Below are 24,484 nucleotides of genomic sequence, written 5' to 3' on the forward strand. Positions count from 1 at the left end.
AGCACACAGTAGGTGCTCAGTAAATTCCTGTTGGAGTGGTTAAGTTTTATATAGTGATAATGAAAATAACTGTTCAGGGACGCCTGGGTGGCTCAGTGGGTTAAGCCGCTGCCTTCGGCTCAGGTCATGATTCCAGGGTCCTGGGATCGAGTCCCACGTTGGGCTCTCTGCTCAGCAGGGGGCCTGCTTCCCTTCCTCTCTCTCTGCCTGCCTCTCTGCCTACTTGTGATTTCCCTCTGTCAAATAAATAAATAAAATCTTTAAATAAAAAAAAAAAAGAAAATAACTGTTCAAAAACTTTATCACTTTTGGGTCTTAAGACTTTATAACAGGGCACACTTTCAGAATGATCTGATGCCTTTCCATCACCATTTCCAAAATACACTTTATTACTCAAATAAATGAGAATTCATGTATCCTCTCCACTATTTTGTTAGATACCAGATTCCCTTTATTATGGAAAAGAATTTATGGTAATTTCAGCATGCTGGAGTTATACCACTGTAGTATGAAAGGACATTGATACCATGTCTTATGGGTCAATTCACTTTCTTCAGGTAACCGAGTCCATTGCTGAACTTTACTACCAACTAAAATGCTCTGTGCAAAAGATGTCAATTCAGGGATGCCTGGGTGGCTCAGTTGGTAAAGCAGCTGCCTTCTGCTCGGGTCATGATCCCAGTGTCCTGGGATCAAGTCCCACATTGGGCTCCTTGCTCAGCGGGGAGCCTGCTTCTCCCTCTGCCTCTGCCTGCCTGTGCTCGCTTTCTCGCTCTCCCTCTCTCTGACAAATAAATAAATAAAATCTTAAAAAAAAAAAAAAAAGATGTCAATTCAGAAACAGCAACCTTTTCTTTCTTCACCCCTCAAATCACCAGTGGTGATTTTAAACACATCTTTTTAAGCACTGTCTTTTAGGATCCCAATAACTTAAATTTTATAGAGCACAATATCAGCATCCCACAGGAATCAAAGAGTGTGAATAACTGGATTCTTCCTTTTATAACATGTACACTGGAGAAACTGACAAGAGGAAAAGGTATATTACAATCTAGACAACAAATCAGTTGGTGGAGAGAATACTTTTTCAAAAAATTTTTTAAAGATTTTATTTATTTATTTGATGGACAGAGAGACAGTGAGAGAGGGAACACAAGCAGGAGAGTGGGAGAAGCAGCAGGCTTCCCACCGAGCAGGGAGCCTGACGTGGGGCTCGATCCCACACATTATGCCATACCTGATCACTAACTTTAATTTTGGTTCCTTGTTCCTTCCTTTTGTTTATGACAATGCGAAAAATCATGACCCCATAGGTGGTGTCTTGTGCCAAGTAAGTTGCTGGTACTCAATGAATCACAACAAAATGGAAACTGAGCTCCAAAGGTCATATAGGCCCACTCCAAGAGGGACTGAGCACCATAGGAAAAAGAGTGTGACAAATATAATTTCTTATCAGTTTAAGTTGGGAAAGTTGGGTGATTTGTTTTTATTTTTTATTTTTTTTTTAAAGATTTTATTTATTTATTTGACAGAGAGAGATCACAAGTAGGCAGAGAGGCAGGCAAAGAGAGAGGAGGAAGCAGGCACCCTGCTGAGCAGAGAGCCCGATGTGGGACTCGATCCCAGGACTCTGAGATCATGACCCGAGCTGAAGGCAGCGGCTTAACCCACTGAGCCACCCAGGTGCCCCGGGTGATTTGTTTTTAAATTCTGCTTGCTCCTCATTGCAACTGAGAAATGTAATCTTTTTTTTTTTTTTTTTTTTTGAGAAATGTAATCTTATTTCAGGTATCAATATCCTTAGCCAAAGTCCCCAAACAACTCAACTTCTTTTCTATGGTATTCCCTAGTATCCTAGTAAACCAGCAAACATAAATCTCCTTCTTCTTCTTCTCTCTCTTTTTAATTTTTTATTGTCATAAAATACACATAAGTTACCACTGTAACCATTTGTAAGCATACAGTTCAGTGGTATTAAACACACTCACACTGTCGTGCAACCATCACTACCATCCATCCCTGTAACTCTTTTCATCTTGTAAAACTTAAACTCTAGACCTACTAAACAATAACTTCCCATTGCCCCTTTCCCCAGCCCCTGTTAACCACCATGATGCTTTCTGTCTTTATGATGTTGACTACACTAAGTAACTCATATAAGTGGAGGATTTGTCTTTTTGTGACTTACTTCACTTAGCAGGTCTTCAAAGTTCATTCGTGTTGTAGTATACTGTAGAATTTCCGTCCTTTCTAAGGCTAAATAATATCCCATTGTATGTATATACCACATTCTGTTTATCTCTTCATCAGTCAATGATGGACATTTGGGTTGTTTCCACATTTTAGCTATTGTGAATAATGCTGCTATAAATATGGGTGTATAAATATCTCTTCAAGAAAGATCTCTCCAGGGGTGCCTGGGTGGCTCAGTGTATTAAAGCCTCTGCTTTCAGCTCAGGTCATGATCTCAGGGTCCTGGGATCAAGCCCCACATCAGGCTCTCTGCTCAGTGGGGAGCCTACTTCCTCCTCACTCTCTGCCTGTCTCTCTGCCTACTTGTGATCTCTGTCAAATAAATAAAATCTTAAAAAAAAAATATCTCCAATTGAATCTCTTGAATTCTTTTGGGTATATACCTAGAAGTAGAATTGCTGGATCATATGATAATTTTATTTTTAATTTGTTAAGTAATCACTATACTGTTTTCCACATTGGCTATACCATTTTATATTCCCATCAATAATGTACAAGGGTTCCGATTTCTCCACATCCTTGTCAACACTTGTTCTTTTCTGTTTGTTTTAAAGTAGCCATCTTAATGGGGGTAAAGTGGTATTTCACTGTAGTTCTGGTTTGCATTTCTCTAATGATTAGTAATGTTTAGCATTTTTTCATGTGCTCATTAGCCATCTGTGTATCTTTTTAGTAGAAATGTATTTAAGTCCTTGTTTTTCAATCAAGTTGTTTTGCTCTTGAGTTTCAGAGCTCTCTATATATTCTGGGTATTAATCCCTTATCAGATATATGATTTATAAATGTTTTCTCCTATTGTGTAGGTTGTCTTTTTATACTGTAGATGGTGTCTCGTTTTTTTTTAAGATATGTCATTTAAAAAAAAAAAGATGTCATTTATTTTTTATTTGTATGTAATTTGCGTGTTTTTTTTTTAAGTTCTTATTCAAATTCCAGTTAGGTAACATAGAGCGTAATATTAGTTTCACATGTACAACATAACAATTAAATACTTCCCTACAACACCCCGTGCTCACCACAAGTGCCCTCCTTAATCCCAATGAACTATTTAACCCATCAACCTACCCACCTCTGACAGTGTCTTTTTAAAAAAAATTTTATTATTATTTTTTAAGTAGGCTCCCTGCCCAACACGGGGTTCAAACTCATGAGCCCCTCTCTTGATCATGAGAGATCAAGACTCAACTGTTGATCATGATAACAGATCAAGAGTCACATGATCGGGGCGCCTGGGTGGCTCAGTAGGTTAAGCCACTGCCTTCGACTCAGGTCATGATCTCGGGGTCCTAGGATCAAGTCCCACATCGGGCTCTCTGCTCGGCAGGGAGCCTGCTTCCTTCTCTCTCTCTCTCTGCCTGCCTCTCTGCCTGCTTGTGATCTCTCTCTGTCAAATAAATAAATAAAATCTTAAAAAAAAAAAAAAAGAGTCACATGATCTACCAACTGAGCCAGCCAGGCACCCTTGACAGTGTCTTTAAATGCACAAAATTTTTAAAATTTTAATGAAATTCAATGTGTCTATTTTTTCTTTTCCAAGAAATCATTGCCAAACCCAGTATCATGAAACTTTTGTCCTATGTTTTCTTCTAAGAGTTTACTGTTTTAGGTCTTACATTTAGGTCCCTGATCCATTTTGACTTAAATTTTATATATAGTGTTAGGGAGGTGTCCAAGTTTATTCTTTTGCATGTGGAGATCTAGTTTTCCCAGCACCATTTCTTAAAAAGACCGTTCTTTTTCCACTGAATGGTCCTGACAGCCTCCTCAAAAATCATTTGGCTGTATATGTGAGGAATTATTTTTGGTATCTCTATTCAATTCCAATGGCCTATATGTCTGTTTTTATGCCAATATCACAGTGTTTAGATTACGGTAGCTTTTTTTTCTTTTTTAAGATTTTATTTATTTATTTGACAGAGAGAGAGAAGAGATCACAAGTAGGCAGAGAGGCAGGGAGCCCAATGTGGGGCTCGATCCCAAGACCCTAAGATCATGACCTGAGCCAAAGGCAGAGGCTTAACCGACTGAGTCACCCAGGCACCTCTTGATTACTATAGCTTTGTACTAAGTTTTGAAATTAGGAAGTGTGAGTTCTCCAATTTTGTTCTTTTTCAAGATTGCTTTGGCTATTCAGGGTCCCTTGAGATTATATACGAATTTTAGGATGGGTTTTCTACTAATAAAAAATGTTATTGGGATTTTGACAGACACTGCATTGAACCTTATTGCTTTGGGTAGTTCTGATATTTCAATAATATTAAATCTCCCAATCCGTGACATGGGATGTGTTTCCATTTTTTTTTTTTTTTAAAGATTTTATTTATTTGAGAGAGAGAGCAAGAGAACAAGCAGAGGGAGTGGCAGACAAAGGGAGAGGGAGAAGCAGACTGCCCATCAGGCAGAGAGCCCAGCATCGGGCTACATCGCAGCACCCTGGGATCATGACCTGAGCAGATGCTTAACCAACTGAGCCACTCAGTCGCCCTAGGATGTGTTTCCATTTATTTACATCTTCTTTAAACTCTTTAAATCTTCTTCTTTACATCTTCTTTAAATTCTTTCAGCACTCTTTTGCAGTTTTCACTAAGTCTTTCACCTCCTTAAGTTAATTACCAAGTTTTTTTTAAAATTTATTTATTTATTTGACAGACAGAAATCACAAGGAGGCAGAGAGGCAGGCAGAGAGAGAGGAGGAAGCAGGCTCCCCGCTGAGCAGAGAGCCCGACACGGGGCTCGATCCTAGGACCCTGGGATCATGACCTGAGCCGAAGGCAGAGGCTTTAACCCACTGAGCTACCCAGGCGCCCCTAATTACCAAGTTTTTTATTCTTTTTGATGCAATTGTAAATGGATTTTTTGTAATTTGGGATACTGACTAGAATCCTTTCACCTTTCAGGACTCCCTCAAGCATTTCTTTTGAGGTAGGTCTAATGGTCATTAACTCCTTCAGTATAAATGATCTGGGAATATTGTAATTTCTCTCTCACTTTTAAAAATTTTTTAATTGTAAAAAATTTTTTTGAAGATTTAATTTATTTATTTGACAGAGATCTCAAGTAGGCAGAGACAGGCAGAGAGACAGAGAGAGAGAGGAGGAGGAAGCAGGCTTCCCGCTGAGCAGAGAGCCCGATGCGGGGCTCGATCCCAAGAACCTGGGACCATGACCTTAGCTGAAAGCAGAGGCTTTAACCCACTGGGTCACCCATGCGCCCCTCTCTCTCACTTTTGTTTTTTGTTTTTAAAGATTTTATTTTTAAGTAATCTCTACACCTAATGTGGGGTTTGAACTCACAACCACAAGATCAAGAGAGATGAATTTCAGTTACTGGGCCAGCCAGGCACCCCTCCCTCACTTCTGAAGGTCAGTTTTGCTGGATATAAGATTTTTGATTGGCAGTTGTTTTCCTTTAGCACTTCACATATATCATCCCACTGTCTTCTGACTTCCAAAGTTTCTCATCAGGAATCTGATAATAGGGGCACCTGGGTGGCTCATTTGTTAAGCATTTGCCTTCAGTTCAGGTCATGATCCTGGAGTTCTGGGATCGAGCCCTGTACTGGACTCCTGCTCTGCAGGGAGTCTGCTTCTCCCTCTCCCTCTGTTCCTCCCTCTGCTTGTGCTCTTTCTCAAATAAAAAAATAAAATCTTTAAAAAAAAAAAAGAAATCTGATAATATTATGGAGGATCCTTTGTATGTGATAATTCACTTCCTTTTCACTTCCTTTTTGCTGTTCTCAAGATTCTCTCTATCTTTGTCTTTTCAAAGTTTATTTATAATGTGTCTTGGTCTGAGTCCCCTTGAGTTCATCTTACCTGCAGTTTGTTGAGTGTCTTGCATGTTTCAAGTCATGTCTTTCATCAGATTCAGAAAGTGTTCACCCATTATCTCCTCAAATATTCCCCCTGCTCCTCTCTCTCTCTCTTCTTCTGGGACTACCACAATGTGTATGTTGGTCTACTTCAGTGCATCATATAGGTCCTCTAGGTCTGTTTGCTTTTCTTCAATCTTATTACTTTCTGTTCCTCACACTTGATAACTTTTATATCCTATCTTCAAGTTTGCAGATTCTTTCTTCTGCTTGCTCAAATCTACCTTCAAATCCCTCTACTAAATTTTTCATTTCAGTTATTGTACTTTTTAGTTCCGGTGTTTCGTTTTGGTTTCTTTTTAGATTTTCTATCTCCTTGTTGATGTTTCCATTTTATTCACACACTGTTTTCTTAACGTTGGCTACACTTCCTTTAGTTCTTTGAATATCCTTTTTTTTTTTTAAAGATTTTTATTTATTTGTTAGAGAGAGAGAGAGATACAGAGCGCAAGCACAGGCTTCAGAGTGGCAGGCTAGAGGCAGAGGGAGAAGCAGGCTCCCTGCCGAGCAAGGAGCCTGATGTGGGACTCAATCCCAGGACGCTGGGATCATGACCTGAGCCGAAGGCAGCCGCTTAACCAACTGAGCCACCCAGGCGTCCCTAGTTCTTTGAATATCTTTAAGACAGTTGTTTTAAAGTTTTTGTCTAGTAGATCTGCTATCAGGTCTTTTTCAGGGAGTTTCAGTTAATTTATTTTTTCCTTCAACACTGGGAATTATTTATTTAAGATTTTATTTTTTATTTATTTGTTTTAAATATTTTATTTATTTGAGAGAGAGAGTAAGAGAATACAAGCAGGGGGCATGGCAGGCAGAGGGAAAGGGAGAAGCAGGTCCACTGCTGAGCAGGAAGCCAGACATAGGGTTCAATCCCAGGATCCCAGGACCACAACCCAAGCCAAAGACAGACACTTAACCAACTGAGCCACCCAGGCACCTCTAAGATTTTATTTTATTTTTTTAAGATTTTATTTATTATTTATTTGACAGACAGAGATCCCAAGTAGGCAGAGACGCAGGCAGAGAGAAAGGAAGGGAAGCAGGTCCCTGCAGAGCAGAGAGCCTGATGTGGGGGCTCGATCCCAGGACCCTGGGATCATGACCTGAGCTGAAAGCAGAGGCTTTAACCCACTGAGCCACCCAGGCGTCTCCTAAGATTTTATTTTTAAGTAATCTCTATACTCAACATGGGAATCAAACTTAAAACCTTGAGATCAAGTTGCATGCTCCACTGACTGAGCCAACCAGGTGCCCCCGAAACTGGGCATTTGAAGCGATTTAATAAAGTAGTAACTCTGAAAATCAGATTCTACCCCTTCCCCAAGCCTTGCTAATTTTTATTATTGTTTCAGTGTTGGTGTAGGGTGATGTAGGGTGTCTCTGTGCTGAGGATCAGACTGAGGCATAAACTTACTATCTTCTTAGGTCTTTTCTGAGCCTTTCCCTGGACTCACACACTCATTTTCTAATTTTCTTATATATGCAGTTGTTTCTGAGGACCTTAGTCTGTAACGTCTGGCTCCCAAAAGGGAGAAAAATGAAGAATAAAGTGGGCAGGAGCGGTGCAGGCCTTTTAAACCCCTTGGAAGTCACTTCAGCCAGATGGAGAAGCACTTGCAACAATGAGGGGAGGTGCAATAAAAATGGCTACCTACCTCTCTGTCTACACCTCTGACATCAGGAGCACCAATGAATAATCAGAGCAGCAATCTGATATTTGGAAGACAGGGTTCTTTCTGACCATTCTAGCTCCTATATGCTATGTATAAGCTGCTCCAAGAACACATGCACAGCTGCCTGGCTCCTGCCTGGGGGTGGGGGAGAATAGCTACTACTGTGCTGAGCACAGAAATTGATTTAACTTAACCACAGTTTACCTTCTAATCCTTTCCCCCTATAAGTTATAAGCCTTTAACAGACTCCAGAATTCCCGAATACTTTTATCAGACAGATTCTGCCAGTGTAACTGTTGTCTGGGAGGGGAGACCAATTCCTGGTGCTTCCTACTCTGCCACCTTCCCAGAATCCCTTTCCTTTCAATAATATTCCCTGTGACTTTTTCCAGTAAGGCCATAATTAAATCCTGGATCCAAGGACTTTAAAACTGGAAATCTATATCGCTTGCTTATTAGACTCTGAGATCCCGAAAAGACTACTGTCAATTAATGCCTTACATATTGGACTGTCTGGTGAAAGGGGGTGGCAGTGGAGCAGAGACAGGGGAAGAGGTAATAGGTTTGAGGAAGACACTATTGGTTTCTTAACCCAATTCTCCATTCCCAACCCTTCTCCCTTGTTTGCTTCCCACTATAAACGCAGAAAAGCCAGATACTCACTTCCTCAGCCTCCCATGCAGGTAGGATTAAAGTGGTCACACAGTTTAGGCCACAGAAATCCACTGGGGGCTGGGATAAAAGACTGAACTTCTGGGAACACTTTTGTTTCCTTATAAAGAGAAAACTAAAAGAGGAAATTTCCTGGTGCTACTTCTTTTCTTTCGTTGCTCATCCTTGACTGAGGCAACAAACTTGAGACTAAAAGGTAAAGGCTAAAAATGGTGGAGCTGAAAGGCAGAAAGAACTCAGGTCCTCAATAACCTTGTTCAGCTGCTCAAACAGTCTTAATTCTCGACTTCTTACGTTACAAGTGTTCACAAAGTTTGAAGCTATAGGAAGTAGCTGCAGCTGAAACCATTTCTAACATATATGATAAATTTCAGGATATATAGATTCTTCCTCATTTTCTATTAAGGAACTTGAAAATGGAACAAGGAAGACAGTATCTCATTCCACATCTTCATGAATATTTATCAGCTGTACCTTAAAGCAGAACTGCATTTTCACTTTCGCATAGTATACCAATAAATCACTTCATCTCATCATCACCTATTGCCACAGGATTCTTACAAACAAGGGCTATACATTTGTTCCGGCTTTAGGGAAGGACAAAATGGTAAGAGAGAAGCACCTTGTCATGTTGCTCTTGAACCCGAGGCAGTTAAAGATCCTCTTCAGTAACATATGGAGGTTTAGGTTGACCCACATCTTCTTTTATTCCTGTTTCTCCCTCAAATACATAATGGCTGGCTGTACATTAAACTCCAGGGCACTCTTGGGAACTGTGCTTAAGCATGAACAACAGACCCATTACCTTTCTTTAGATAGTGGTGACTTACTTGGATGGATTAAATGTTCGACTTTTTTTTTTCAATGTGGGGGCTGAATTCACAACCCGGAGATCAAGAACTGAGCTGAGATCCAGAGTCGGATGCTTAACCACTTAATCAACCTTAACCAACAGAGCCATCCAGGTGCCCCTTATGCTCAACAAACTTTAAAGGACCAGTGCCTAGGAGCAGAGAAATCCCAGCAGCAATTCAGCAGGGCTTGGAACTGTGTCAGTTAACACAGCTAATTGCTTTCTCCATAGCTCCTGCCTAATGGTAGATCTTATAGTATTCTACTTCTCAAACGTATCTGCTTAGCTGGGGTACTATTAAACTTCCCAAAGGAATAACTTTAGTTCTTAACAAAGCAAGGAAAGCTTTCTGGGTCAAAATGATTATCACACAGCCCTGTAAGTTCTTTTGGACATCACACATTTGTGTTTTTCAATCTCATCTCTCTTCCCAAATTCTTATCAGGATATTATTAGGTACAGAGCCCTTGAATAAGACGTCACTTCTATTTTAAATAAGACATCACATCTATTCTGCCACACAGTTAGTGTTGTTGTGCCTGATCTTAGACATGGGTGGGAAAGACAAACATACAGTGTGAACAGTGTGGCTCTTAACCATCAAAGCTGGGATAATTTACTACATTTCGGTTTTCTCTGGGGCTGATGAAAATTTCATTATGCAAAAAGAATACTCTAAACATTTCTTGGTAATAATACAGGAGATTCTGAATGCTTACAATGAGCTCAGCAGAGCAATGTACTATGAATCACACTACAGAGACTAAAATAGCTAAAAATTCTGCCCCTTTAAGGACTTAAATACAACTTGGTATTCTAACAGTTCAGTCAAAAGAAAAACTGAACCTGAAAGAGAGAAAGTGGGACAGAGAAAAGGAGAGAGAGAAAGAGAGGAAAGGAGGAAAGGACAAGGGTAGAAGAGAAAGGGAAGGAGAAAGAGATGTAGATACTTCAGTCTTCAAAACTTTGAGTGTTTCAATGGCTGGGGCAAGCTTAGAGGATTACACTCAACCATTCAAAAGTAATTCCAAAATGCAGCAATGTGTTTTTGTTTCAAACAAACTAAGTTTAACTGTCCAGAGCTTTAATGACTACAGAAAAGGTTACATGCTAGTAAAGAAATAGACAAAGATTCAAATGGTTTGGCAAGTCTCTTGAATAAGCCGGGAACTTGTGAAATGCACTGATTCTGCCTTGCCTCCTTAATTTGATGCAGAAAGAAAGCCTTAACCTTGAGTTACTGATACATTCAGCTGATTATCTTTGTGTATAACTTGGAAAGCTTTGAAATAAAACCAAGCAAATAGGAAACTCCTTATATGTTGATTTTTTTTTTTTTTTAACCCATACAAGGTATTTTTTTGGACTGCTGGCCAATGAATAGAGGTCTACATTAAAAGAATGCAGGGGGCACCTGGCTGCCTTCAGCTCAGGTCATGGTCTCAGGGTCCTGGGATCGAGCCCTGCATTGGGCTCTCTCTTTGGGGGGAGTCTGTTTCCCCCTCTCCTCTGCCTGCTTCTCTGCCTGCTTGTGATCTCTCTGTCAAATAAATAAATAAAATCTTAAATAAATAAATAAATAAATAAGAAAGAATGCAGGCAGGGAGGGGCAAAATGGAACCTATGCTGCCTAAGAGTCACACTTATCCACACGCTTCGAGACTATTATAGTTATCCACTACAGCAGCAACATCAGGTGCTGGGGAAACTGCCCCTGCTAACCTTCCCAGCCTCATCACAATCTGTGCTCCATCAATATCAAGCTACCTGCAGTTTCTCTGAACACACCATGCTGTTTCATTCTTTTGTGTCTGCTGTTCTCTTATGTTTGGGATATTCTTCTCTCTAACATTCATCTCTATCTTCTCCATCTGGCAAAAAAAAATTTTTGGTAATTTTTTTTTTATCTTTTTCTAAACCGGTTAAAACATCACCTCTTCCAGGAAACCTTCCCTGATGTCTACCAGAGCTCTCTGAACTTGCAAATACTTGTATTATTACATTTATCATACTATAATGTAATTACATTTTTATGTGTCTGACTCGCTTATGAGACAGTGAATACTTTGATACATCTTTCTGTCACTAGTATCTAGCATGGTGTGTAGCACACTGCAGATATCCAAGTATTTTTTTTTTTTAAATTGAACCCACAAAAGCTAACAGGAGTCTGACTGAACTGAGAAAATTATTCATGGGCTAATTTTGGAAACCTGTCCCCAGTCTTACTCAAGGTTAGATACCTGGCAAAATACACAAAGGGAAATGTCTTGACTTTTTTATTCTTACAACAGATCCTTTGTGTGCACCAGATCTCTCACTAGACATTTGTGAAAACCCATATTCAATTTTTGATTCTGGTCTAAAATGGTAACAAATTGTTTCAATTATATAGAAACCTCCCATCCTATTATATCAGAATGTAGACAAACCAGGAGGTGCTAATGGGATCCTATTAACCTTCATATCACATTACAACAGCCCCATCTGTTAAGGGAAAAGAGGAGAAAAAGGATAAATACAAAGGCCATTAAGCATACTGATGGATGTTAGGGATAAATGAAGACTCTGGTACTCCTTGTCCTCACTTCTTGGTAACAACTCACTATAGCAAATAACAGATTTCAACCATAGTGTGGTAGGCTGAGAATGGTTCCCATTTTAGTTTGCTGGAGCTGCCCTAAAACAACAAATTTATTGTCCCACAATTCTACAGGTCAGAAGTCTGAAATCAAGGTGTCAGCACAGCTGGTTCCTTCTGAAGATGTGAGGGAAAATCTGTTCCATGCTCACCTCCTAGCTTCTGATAGTTTTCTAGCAATCTCTGGTGTCCTTGGTTTGTGGTAGCATAACTCCAATCTTTACACGGTGTCCTCCCTGGCTGCACATCTGTGTCCAATTTTCTCCATTTATAATGACACCAATTATACTGGATCATGGGTCCAACCTACTCTAATATGATCTCATATTAACTAATTGTATCTACAACAATCCTATTTCCAAATAAGGTCACATTCTAAGATATTTGGGGCTAGCATTTCCACATGTGAATTTTAGGGGATACAGTTCAACCCCTAACATCTCCCAAAGATATGTCCACGTCCTAATTCCTAGATCCCACATTACCTATATGATGATTAAACTGAGGATTTTGATATGAAGAGGTTATCCTGAATGATGCACCTAGGCCCTCAATGCCATCACAGAGTTCCTTGTAAGAGAAAAGCAAAGGGAGATACACACAAAGAGGAGAAGGTGACGTTAAGACAAAAGCAGAGACTGGAGTGATGTGGCCATAACCCCCCAAATGCCAGCAGCCACCAGAAGTTGGAAGAGGCAAGGAAAGGATTCTCATGAGTGCCTCCAGAGAGATTACTCTGCTCACACCTTGATTTCAGACTTCTGGCCAGGAACATTAACAGGAATAAAAAGGAGCATTACATAATAATAAAGGGGTCAGAGGCACCTGGGTGGCTCAGCTGGTAAAGTGTGACTCTTGATTTTGGCTCAGGTCATTATTTCAGGGTCCGGGGATTGAGCCTCACATCAGGCTCTGCGTTCAGCACAGAGTCTGCTTGCCCCTTTCCCTCTGTTCCTCCCCCTGCTTGAGCACTCTCAAATAAATAAATAAATAAAATCTTTTTAAAAAACTAAATCTTTAAAAAAAAAGAGAAAAAGAAAAGAAACCACAAACCAATGTCACTCATGAACATGAATTCAAAAATCCTCAACATTAGCAGGTCATGATCTCAGGATCCTGGAATTAGGCCCATACTTGCTCTACACTCAGTGGGGAATCTGCTTAAGGATTCTCTCTCCTTTCCTTAAGCATGCTGCCCCAACTCATGCATGCACATGCGTGCTCTAAGATAAATAAATCCTTTTTTTTTTTTTTTAAGATTTTATTTATTTATTTGACAGAGACACAGCAAGAGAGGGAAGACAAGCAGGGTAACAGCAGAGAGAGAGGGAGAAGCAGGCTTCTTGCCAAGCAAGGAACCTGATGCGGGGCTCAATCCCAGGACACTAGGATCATGACCTGAGCCGAAGGCAGATGCTTAACGACTAAGCCACCCAGGCGCCCTGATAAATAAATAAATCTTTAAAAAAAATCCTAAACAAGATAATAAAACCCAAGAATGTTGAAAAGAATTACACATCACAACCAAGTGAGATTTATCCCAAGTATGCAAGGATGGTTCATGTAATCTATTACATCAGCAGGCTAAAGAAGAAAAATCACATGATCATATGAGTGGATGCAGAAAAAATATTTGGTAAAACCCTACACAATGATAAAAACCCTCAGCAAACTAAGAAGAGAGAAGAACTTCCTCAACTTGATAAAAGAACATCTCTAAAAAAAATGTACAGCTAACATCATACTTAACGTTGAGAAACTTGAAGCTTTCTCACTAAGATCGGGTACAAGGGAAGGATGTTTCTTCTCACTACTTTTCAACATTGTACTGGATGTCCTAGCTAATGCAGTAAGACAAGAAAAGGAAGTAAAAGGTATGCAGACTGGGAAGGAAGAAATAAGACTATCTTTGTTGGCAGATGGCATAATCATCTATGTAGAAAATCCAAAAGAATCAACAAAAATCCCTATAATTAATAAGTGATTACAGTAAAGTTGCAGGATACAAGGTTAATATACAAAAGTCAACTGCTTTTTAAAAAGATTTATTTTAAATTCTTTCTTTTAAATAAGATTTTTATTTATTTATTTGATGGAGAGAGAGAGAGAGAGCACAAGCAGGGAGAGTGGCAGGCAGGGGAAGCAGGAGGCAGAGAGAGAAGCAGGCTCCCTACTGAGCAGGGAGCCCAATCCCGGGGTTGAATCCCAGAGCCCTGGGATCATGACCTGAGCTGAAGGCAGACGCTCAGTAACTGAACCACCCAAGATTTATTTATTTTAAAAGAGAAAAAAGAAAGCAAGCATGAGTCGGGGGAGGAGGAGAGGGAGAAAGAGAGGGAAAGAATCCCAAGCAAATTCCCCACTGAGCATGGAGCCCAACATGGGGCTCAATATCATGACCCTGAGATTGTGACCTGAACCAAAATCAAGAGTGAGACACCCAAATGCTTGAGTCACCCAGGAGCCCTTCAACTTTTTTTTTTTTTTTTTTTTTGAGAGAGAGAGAGAGCAGGGGGATGGGCAGAGGGAAAGGAAGCAGCAGACTCCCTGCTGAGTGGGGAGCCAGACGTGGGGCTCAATCCCAGAATCCCAAGATCATGCCCAAAGCCTAAGGCAGTGGCTTAACTGACTGAGTCACCCAGGCACCCTCAACTTTTTTTTTTTTTTAATATACCATCAATGAACAAGTAAAATTTGAAATTAAAAACATAATGCCATTTACATTAGCATCCCTAAAACTGAAATAGTTAGGTATAAATCTAACAAAATATGTATAAGATCCCTCTGAGGAAAATTACAAAACTCTGATGAATGAAATCACAGAAAATCTAAAATAAATGGCAAGACATTCCATGTTCATGGACAGGAATACTCAATATTGTCAAGATGTTAGTTCTACCCAACTTGATCTATGGATTCAATGCACTCCCAATGAAAATCTTAGTGAATTATTCTGTGGATGTCAACAGACAACCTGATTTTAAAGCTTAAATGGAGAGGCACCTGGGTGGCTCAGTGGGTTAAAGCCTCTGCCTTCGGCTCAGGTCATGATCTCAGGGTTCTGGGATCAAGCCCCGCATCAGGCTCTCTGCTCATGAGGAACCTGCTTCCTCCTCTCTCTCTCTGCCTGCCTCTCTGCCTACTTGTGATCTGTCAAATAAATAAATAAAATATTAAAAAAAAAAAAAAAAAAGCTTAAATGGAGAGGCAAAAGATCCAGAATGCCCAACACAATATTGGAAGAGAACAACGGTGATGGACTGTCACTAACTTCAAGATACACTCTAAAGCTACAATAATCAAGATAATGGGGCGCCTGGGTGGCTCAGTGGTTAAAGCCTCTGCCTTCGGCTCAGGTCATGATCCCAGGGTCCTGGGATCGAGCTCCGCATCGGGGCTCAGCAGGGAGCCTGCTTCCTCCTTCTCTCTCTCTGCCTGCCTCTCAACCTACTTGTAATCTCTGCCTGTCAAATAAATAAATAAAATTTTTAAAAAATCAAGATAATGTAGTACTGGTGAAAGAACAGACAAAAAGATCAATGGAAAGGATGGAGAGCCGAGAAGTAGACCCTCCATAAATATAGTGAAATTTTAATTGAAATTAATTGATCTTTAACAAAGGAGTAAAGGCAGTACAATGGAGCAAAGAAAATCTTTTTCACTGAATAGTGCTGAGACAACTGGACATTCATAGGACCTAAAGAAAAAAAAAAAATCTAGACACAGACCTTACACTCTCCACAAAAATTAACTCAAATTGGATCACAGACATAAATGTAAAAGCCAAACTATAAAACTCCCAGAGGTTAGCAATGCCTGCATGGCTCAGTCTATTAAGCATCAGACTCCTGATATCAGCGTAGGTCTTGATCTCAGGGTTGTGAGTTCAAGCTCCTTGTTGGGCTCCATGCTGGGTATGGAACCTTTACTTAAAACAAAACAAAAAACTCCTGAAGGTAACATAGAAGAAAACTTAAGATAATTTGGGGTTTGGCGATAAACTTTTTAGATACAATACCAAAGTCACACAATTCATGAAAGAAAGAATTAATATGTCAGACTTGTTCAAATTAAAATCTGCTCTGTGAAAGTCAGTATCAAGGGAATGAGAAATCAAGCCACACACTGGGAGAAAATATCTGTGAAAGACACATCTGATAAAGCAAAATATATATCCAAAAAACTCCGAAAACTCAATAAAAAGAAAACAAACAACCCAATTAAAAAATGGGTCAAAGGGGTGCCTGGGTGGCTCAGTCATTAAGCATCTGCCTTCGGCTCAGATCATGATCCCAGGGTCCTGGGTTTGAGCCCCACAAAACTTGTGGGAAGCTTGGCGGGGAGTCTACTTCTCCCTCTTTCACTCCCTGTGCTTGTGTTTCCTCTCTCACTGTGTCTCTCTCTGTCAAATAAATAAAATCTTAAAAAAAAAAAAAAGTGTTCAAGAAACATTAACTCTTTAAAAAAAAAAAAAAAAAGGACAAAGGGGCACCTGTGTTGCTCAGTTGGCTGAGCATCCAACTCATGATTTTGGCTCAAGTCATTATCTCATGCGTCATGGAATCAAGCCCCTTGTTGGGCTCCCTACTCAGCAGGGAGTCTGCTTGAGATCCTCCCCCTCTGCCCTTCCCTCCACCCGAGCTTGCTCCCTGCTCTCTCTCTTTCAAATAAATAAATGAATTTTTAAAAATGGGCCAAAGACCTTAACAGACTGCCCACCAAAAAAGATATATAGATGGATAAAGATATACATATGAAAAGATGCTCCATATCACACATCATTAGGAAAACACAAATTAAAACAACAGTGACATCCTGCTACATACATATTCAAATGGCCAACATCCAGATCACTGACAACAACGAATGCTGACAGGGGTGTGAAAGAATAGGAACTCTCATTCATTGCCAGTAGAAATGCAAAATGGTACAGCCACTTGGAAGACGGTTTGGCAGTTTCTTACAAAACTAAACACAGTCTTACCATATGATCTAGAAATCATGCTCTTTGGTATTTATCCAAAGCAACTGAAAACTTATGTCCACATAAAAACCTGCACATGAATTTTTATAGCAACTTTACTCATAATTACCAAAACCTGGAAGCAACCAGAATATCCTACAGTGGGTGAATGGATAAATAAACTGTGGTATGTCCAGATGATGGAATATTATTCAGCACTAAAAATAAATGAGGTATCAAACCAAGAAAAAATATGGAGGAATCTTAAATGCATATTACTAACACATATTAAGTGAAAGATGCCAATCTGAAACAGCTACATACTGTATGATTCCAACCAAATGGCTCTCTGAAATAGGCAAAATGGTAAAGACAGTACAAAGATCAGTGGTTGCCAGGGGACAGAAGATAGCACAGAGGATTTTTAGGGCAGTGAAAATATTCTATGATAATATAATGATGGATACATGTCACTATACATTTTTCCAAACCCGTCAAGGTACGACACCAAGAGTGAACCCTAAACTATAAATTCTGGGTGATGATGGCGCATCAGTGCAGTCTCATCAGTTACAGGAACTACAGCACTCTAGTGGGGGATGCTAATAATGGCTGGGGCTATGGACCTGTGGGGGCAGGGCAACCTCTGTACCTTCTCCATTCTGCTGTCAAACTATAACGGCTCTCAAAAAATAAAGCCTTAGAAAAAGTTGAAAATGACTAAGTAAAAATAAATAGCTTGATGCATGCTTATTCTCAGAGTGCTCAGAAAAGAGCCTGTACTCATTGCTTATTATTCTAAGACAGAAAAGCACAGCATAGCAGAAAGTCCAGCTTCCAAACAAGAATTGTTGTCTCTTTGACAGAGCTCCAATGCAATTACACCCGAGCCACTGATTTTTCTATCACTACTTCCCCTTTGTTTCAGAGACAGCATCCACGACCTTCTGTTCATGCGGTGGAGGAAGAAATTGCTTCCCGGAAAGCTGAGCCCACTGCCTTTTACTAGATAAAGAAAAAACAAAAAGTCATTCGACTCTGACAAGCCGATTACTGTCTATGGAGGAGCAAAATGCCTCCCTTAGGACTAAGGAAAGAGCCAACAAGGTACAATATGTTCAAACCTTTAACCACTGCTCTGCCAAGAGCTGCTACATATGAGCACACTACTCTCTCTCCTCTGAGCAGTCACATGCGCCTAACTCAAAGTACAAGCCTCCATAAGGAGGCTACCTAGCTGTAGTTTCAAATGCATATAAAGTGAAAGAATGCTGAAACAAGTCTCCCCTTTCCATTTTTGCATTGCCTTAGCTAGGCAAAAACTAAAGGAAAGAAAAGGAAAGGCTAAAGAGGAAATAGCTAAATTGTTGAATCTAATATGGTGCCTTATAAAACAAATTCAGACACCCAGACCCCTGAAAATGTTAGAGTAACTACTTTTACTGTCCCCTCCCAATACAGCCTAAGTGGACTAGGGTCTCTTCTTCTAAGAAATACCCGAAACTGAAGTAAAATGACAAATGTCTGATGTTATGAACATTTAAGACAGTATAAAAAATTAATGTACACAGATTGTCACTGTATAAAAAAATGATGTTCACTAAAGTGACAAGTGTAGTACTATCTGCTCAGTCTAGTATTCCAAAGATTGACTGATTGATTGATTGATTTTAGAGAAAGAGAGAGCATGAGTAGGGAGAGTGGCAGAGGGAGGAGAGAGAGAATCCCAAGCAGTGTTGCACTGAGCCCCAAGTGGGGCTTGATGTCAGAACGCTGAGATCATGACCTGAGCTGAAATCAAGAGTCAGATGCTAAACTGACGGGAGTCACCCAGGCGCCCCTCACTCTGGTTTTCTAGAGCAAAGTCCACCTACACCCCACACCTGAGATCTTGACAAGTCCAATGAAAACTCTTCACTTGACTAAAATAACTCATGCCAATAAACGGATTTATTGTTCAGTTTTTGGTTGTTATTTTTTCCCCCCAGTCAGTGACTTTGAGAACAGGGACACAAAAAGGAGGTAACTGAGACTTAGCATTAAAATGCAGGCCTTTGGGACACTTGGGTGCCTCAGTCGGTTAAGTGCTTGCCTTTGGCTCAGGTCTGATCCCAGGGTCCTGGGATCAAGCCCCATGGTGGGCTCCTTGCTCAGCATGGAGCCTGCTTCTCCCTCTCTCTCTGCCTGTTACGCACCCCCTGCTTGTGCTTTCTCTGTCAATAAATAAAATCTTTAAAAAAAATTTTTTTAATTAAAAAAAATGCAGGCCTTTAAAAAAATCATCCACCCTATTAAGCTGCTACTATCTATCTGGTAACCTCTTACCAATCAAGCTTGTAGTCTCTGTTTCATAGGTTGCTGCTTTAAATCACCTTTTCTCTGCAATTAGTTTTATAAGAACTCCTGCCAGGACACACACACCTGGAGACAGACAGACAGACACACACACACACACAAACTCACACACACACAAACATGCATGCATACACATGGAACTAAATGCGTGTCAGAGGCATCCAGAAAAATAAACAAATGAGATCTCTGACCCCTAGAGTGATCGTTTTGGTAGTCTGTGACCTTGCCCAATAAGGCATTCTCAGCTTTGAAGCCAAGAATTTGACTTGGTCACAGCTAGAAAAGACAAGACTTCAGTCAGATATTTCCTGATGTTGAATGCTAAATTCTGAATCAGAATCAGAATCAAGAAGGGAAATATATATTTTAAGCAGCCTTTCCATAAAACATACAGACAAAATATACAAAGAATACTTGTACTATAAACATCAACCAAGAAATTCTCCAATCTCTTTCAATCCTTTGTGTACTTCCACATATTTTTATCACAAATTATTTCACATAAATATTTCCATGTATCTACTTAGCCACAGGTGTCACTTTTAATGATAAATGAGGTCCACAGCATTAACACACAAGGGAAAAAGAAGACCAGACATATGGAAGGGCTATGAAATCAAAGAAGAGGATGCAAGATCTGAGTAGAGAAGAATTTTATTATTCATGGGTAGGACCCTCCATGCAGTTGTACGCCCAAAAATTCAGAGGATAAACAAGCTAGCAATCACCAGGCAGAATACACATCTCAGGACACCATTAACCAACTTCTAGCCATACCCTCATCCCACCTTAGTCATATTTCCTCTTGCTACCAATCAGTACGGCAGCCACTAAACCAAAGCCCCACTATTACATGACACTACACAAAGAAAGATGCCATTTGTATCTGGGAGCTTACAGACATAAAACTAAGAATGAGAAGAAGGAAGTCAATCAGGAAGTAACCCACTCTAGAATTCACAAAGATGACACCACAATGCTTCTTTGGGCCTATGAGTGGAGGATGCTGAAGCCAAGATTTTTAGGTCCCAATTTCCTAGTTCTGTCTACCTTTCTGACCGGTCAAGAATTTATTTTCTTTCCATCTTAAAATCATGGCCAAGCTACAAACATGATTGTTTACCTCAGAAAGAGTTAGCCACATCTCAGCAGCACTCCCAGGCAGTTAAAAATCCATTACCATTACAGATTAAGGCTAAGGCAGTAGCAGAGAGGTCCTTTCAGGTGAGTAAGAATTCTTATCTTTTTGTACAAGTCAAGCTCAGTTATAGTAATAAACTGTAGTTTATTACTGACTGCACTGGGACCACTGACCAAAAAACGACTTATTCTCTCTCCCCACCCCACCCCCATGTTAGATGAGCATATTTACATGTATAGGTCGAATAATGAGAAACCAGTTTAGCCTAGTAGTTAAAAGGGCTAGTCTGGGTTTGTGTAATAGCTCCATCACAAAATATCGTGTGGCCTTGTACAAGTTATTCAGTCTCTCTGAACCTTCGCTTTCTCATCTGTACAACAGGGATAATATTATATCCTCCTTCAGGGGATTTCTAGGATTAAATAAAGTAGTATCTATAAAGCACTTTTATACAGTACATAAGAGCTCAGTTAGCTGTTGCATTACTGCTGTTATTATTACATTAATAGAGTTAAACAATTTTCTTTGTATTTTGTTCTCTCCCATTCCCCCCATCTAATCCCTTGGGTGGAATACAATTTTCCACATTATATAAACATAGCCTTTCCTCTAAGTGTGTAGGTCTGTATACCCAAGCTGCTGGTCTGCACTAATCAACAGTAATTCTGAACATCATGTTATAGAGCCTGATGTAGGCTAATGTTCATTTTACCATGGAGTCAATTCAGCTCAACAAGTAGGGAAACTAAATTACCACTGAGGCCAAGACTGGAGCCCAGTCTAGAAGGTGGAAAGTCACTATCTCTATGAAAAGAGATCTTGCCCAATACTAGAGAGTTATTATTCTAAGTAGATAGGAAGCCTGAATTCTAGAACTGGAGAGATCAGTTCAGTCTCCTTCCCTCATATTTTAACAATATAAATTTTCCAGGGCAGGGCAAAGAGGAAATATCTCTTTCTATCTCAAAAAGAATTAAGTTGCTTCTAGTGTTTATTAGGATGCTTCTTAAGACTTAGAATTCTCAACTAGCTTCTAACAGAAGGAAATTGAAATAGCCCAATACAAAACTAAGAAGTAAATCTATTTATCTTTGACAGCCTCATAAGTTGCCACGTCTCCTTTGCTCAGGAACCATTCTACCTAAGCCAGTCCTCATCTACTATTCCAAAACACAAATACAAACTTCTATTCCTTAGTGTAGCCAATACTACATCCGTGGCTAAACTGATTTATACTAAAGGTCCCATACTTTTCTAGTAACTTATTAGTTTACATGAATCTTTCACTAATGTAGAAGTACAGAGGATTACTTTAAGACAGGGAATCTTTCTTACTTACCTTTAAGTTGCACTGACTTTTTTCAGTCACATATAAGGCTGCCCTTGAGAGGAATGGAAAGGACATTTTATTGTACTCAACATCATCAAAGGAAAAAGGATCATGGGCTCTACTACTTCTTTGCTCAGCCCTAATACCTTCACTCCCCATATACAGTCCAATGTTCATGCTACCCTTGCTCCCAAAACCCAGAATCAGTAAAACTCTCACTAGGCAAGTCAAATCTTTTAACATCAGAGAGACTTCTGGAGGATCAGAAAAGCTGCCACCTTAATCTCCCTGGATAGATTCTTGAGACTTTTAGAGGGACCTTCGAGCTGTGACATTAAATATTAAATTTTCTCTTCCCCTTTCTCTAGCTATACCTAATCACATGGTTATCTGCTCATAACTTTAAAGAATTAGAGGACAGCAAGATTCTAACTATATGACATTCTGGGAAAGACAAAACTATGGAGACGGTAAAAAGATCAGTGGTGGGGTGCCTGGGTGGTTCAGTAGGTTAAACATCTGCCTCTTGATTTTGGCTCAGGTCATGATCTCAGGGCTGGGAGATGAAGCCTCGCATAGGGCTTTGCACTCAGCAGGGAGTCTGGTTGGGACTCTCTCTCTTCCTTTGCCCCTCTACCCACTCACACAAGCTCACTTGCACGTGCTCTCTCTCTCTCAAATAAATAAATACATCTCAAAAAAAAATTAAATGTATATTAGAAAAAAAAATCAGTGGTTATCAAGCGTTGGGGATAACTGCAGGGAGGGATGAATAAGTGGAACACGGGAATTTTTAGAGCAGTAAAACTACTCTATATGATAAATAATGGTGGGTGCATATTATTGCACATTTGTGAAGACCCATAGAATGTACAACACAAAGATTAAACCCTAAGGTAGCTGCGGACTTCAGTTAGTATTAATGTATCAATATTGGCTCATCAGTTATAACAAATGTACCACACTAACATAAAATAGCAGGGGGGAGGGAAGGGACGGGGCACCTAGGTGGCTCAGGTCATGATCCCAACATGGGATCAAGCCCCAGGTCCCTGCTCAGTGAGGAAGCTTGTTTTTCCCGCTCCCTCTGCTGCCCCCCCCCCCCCCCGCCAACTTGTACACTCTCAAATAAATAAATAAATACAAGCCTTAAAAAAGAAAAAAGACACAGTAGCAGGGGAGAATAAGAAGTATATATGGGAACTCTCAGTACTTTCCACTCAATTTTTTTTCAAAAGATTTTATTTATTTTCTTAACAGAGAGGAGTAAGAGAGAGAGAGTGAGCACAAGTGGGGGAGAGGGGCAGAGGGAAAGGGAGAAGACGACTCCCCATTGAGCAGGGAGCCTTAGGTGGGGCTCGATCCCAGGACCCCAGGACCATGATCTGAAATGAAGGCAAATGCTTAACCAACTGACACCTAGTCATTCCTCCACTCAATTTTTCTATAAGTGTAAAACTGATAAAAAGAATAGTCTGTTGTTTTTTTTTAAATCAGAGGAAACACTGGTTAATAACCCTTACCAGGTACAATGACTAATAAGAGCCAAGATATGTTATACAAGAAGAAGGCAAAAAGTAAAAAAAGAGACCACAGCGCTTAATCACAAACTAGACAGGAGGATAACTAAAGACAAGGCAAAAGTCTTGAGGAAGTGAGGGAAGGAGAGAGAGACAACTCTCACATCATTTTTATAGTGACTGGTGTGCAAAAAAACTAAAGCAAATGTTATCTCCCTCGGAGAAAGAGAAGAGAAACCAAGCTTATAAGGGGTACTGAGATACTTGGCAGAAAAATTACCACCATTAAGCCTCTGGCATACTTACAAGTGTCACCCTGATGCCTCTCCCTGTGGCTAAGAAATCAGAGCTTGTCACTGTAACCAAGTCTGCAACCTGTGCTGGTGCCAATCTTTATGGTAAATTGAGGCATTTTTCAGGAAAATCAAGGGATAATTGCCCAGTCTCAAAAGCAGATCTGACCCTTGGGAGGAGAAAGGAGGCGTTCCTTTTGCCACTGGATGATTCTCTCTGGAATAACATAAATGGCTCTTCAAGAGACTATGTCTTTGATAAGCGGAGCTGCAACTCTGACAGCCAATCTGCCGACTGACTGCCGAACAGAGCGCTCTGCTTTCCACAATGACTCAAAGGACTCGGCAAGGCTGCAGATTTATTCTGCTGACTTTCCCTGCAGAGTTACCCAAGTTTTTCAAAGGCAAAAAGGAAGAACTCTTTCCCTCAACCCAGGGAATTGCAAATTCCACCTGGGATCTAAAGACAGAATTATGTTTGCTCAAAATCCGACATCATCGATGTGAGCAAGGGGATTTAAATGCTGGAATGAGGGCTGGCAATGTTGGTCTTTAGAGCAGAAGTTGGTTCGGCTCCTTAATCTGCCGGCAGAATCAGCAGCCACAGTCTGGTGTGTCAGACTGGGAATGGGCTAATTTCAAAATTCTTTCTCATTCGCTTCGTTCTTTCACATGGCAATTGTAAATAGTCCAGATTCTTACCAAAACACAATCTTAGGTGGTGTATTTCAGTGCACAAAGAAACTTCTAAGTAAAAACACAAAGGCACTACTACAAAGAGATAACCCCCAAACCTTCCATCTTTTCTCCACAATGTTTTTCTTCTTGAAATCTTATCCTTAATCTGATCATTTTTGAGGGATTTAAAAAGCAAAATCTATCTATAATAAACTACTAATAACAGCATTTCTCCCTCACA

The 24,484-nt window shown here is 40.1% G+C and overlaps 1 protein-coding gene across 9 annotated transcripts in view; it reads right to left on the reverse strand.

Annotated features, from left to right (window-relative positions):
• Window positions 1-24,484, reverse strand: part of LOC132019734 (cyclic AMP-dependent transcription factor ATF-7) — an 89,955-nt gene that overhangs the window by 39,599 nt on the left and 25,872 nt on the right. For 5 of the 9 annotated variants that reach the window (XM_059403247.1, XM_059403248.1, XM_059403249.1 and 2 more), the window contains exon 3: window positions 21,762-21,804. The exons of the other annotated variants lie outside the window; for them this stretch is intronic. In XM_059403247.1, coding sequence (XP_059259230.1) covers window positions 21,762-21,804 — 43 coding nt within the window. The remainder of the gene's footprint in view (window positions 1-21,761; window positions 21,805-24,484) is intronic. 9 annotated transcript variants of the gene reach the window in all.

This window comes from Mustela nigripes, chromosome 6 (genome assembly GCF_022355385.1).
Source record: "Mustela nigripes isolate SB6536 chromosome 6, MUSNIG.SB6536, whole genome shotgun sequence".
In the NCBI taxonomy this organism is placed as follows: Eukaryota; Metazoa; Chordata; class Mammalia; order Carnivora; family Mustelidae; genus Mustela; species Mustela nigripes.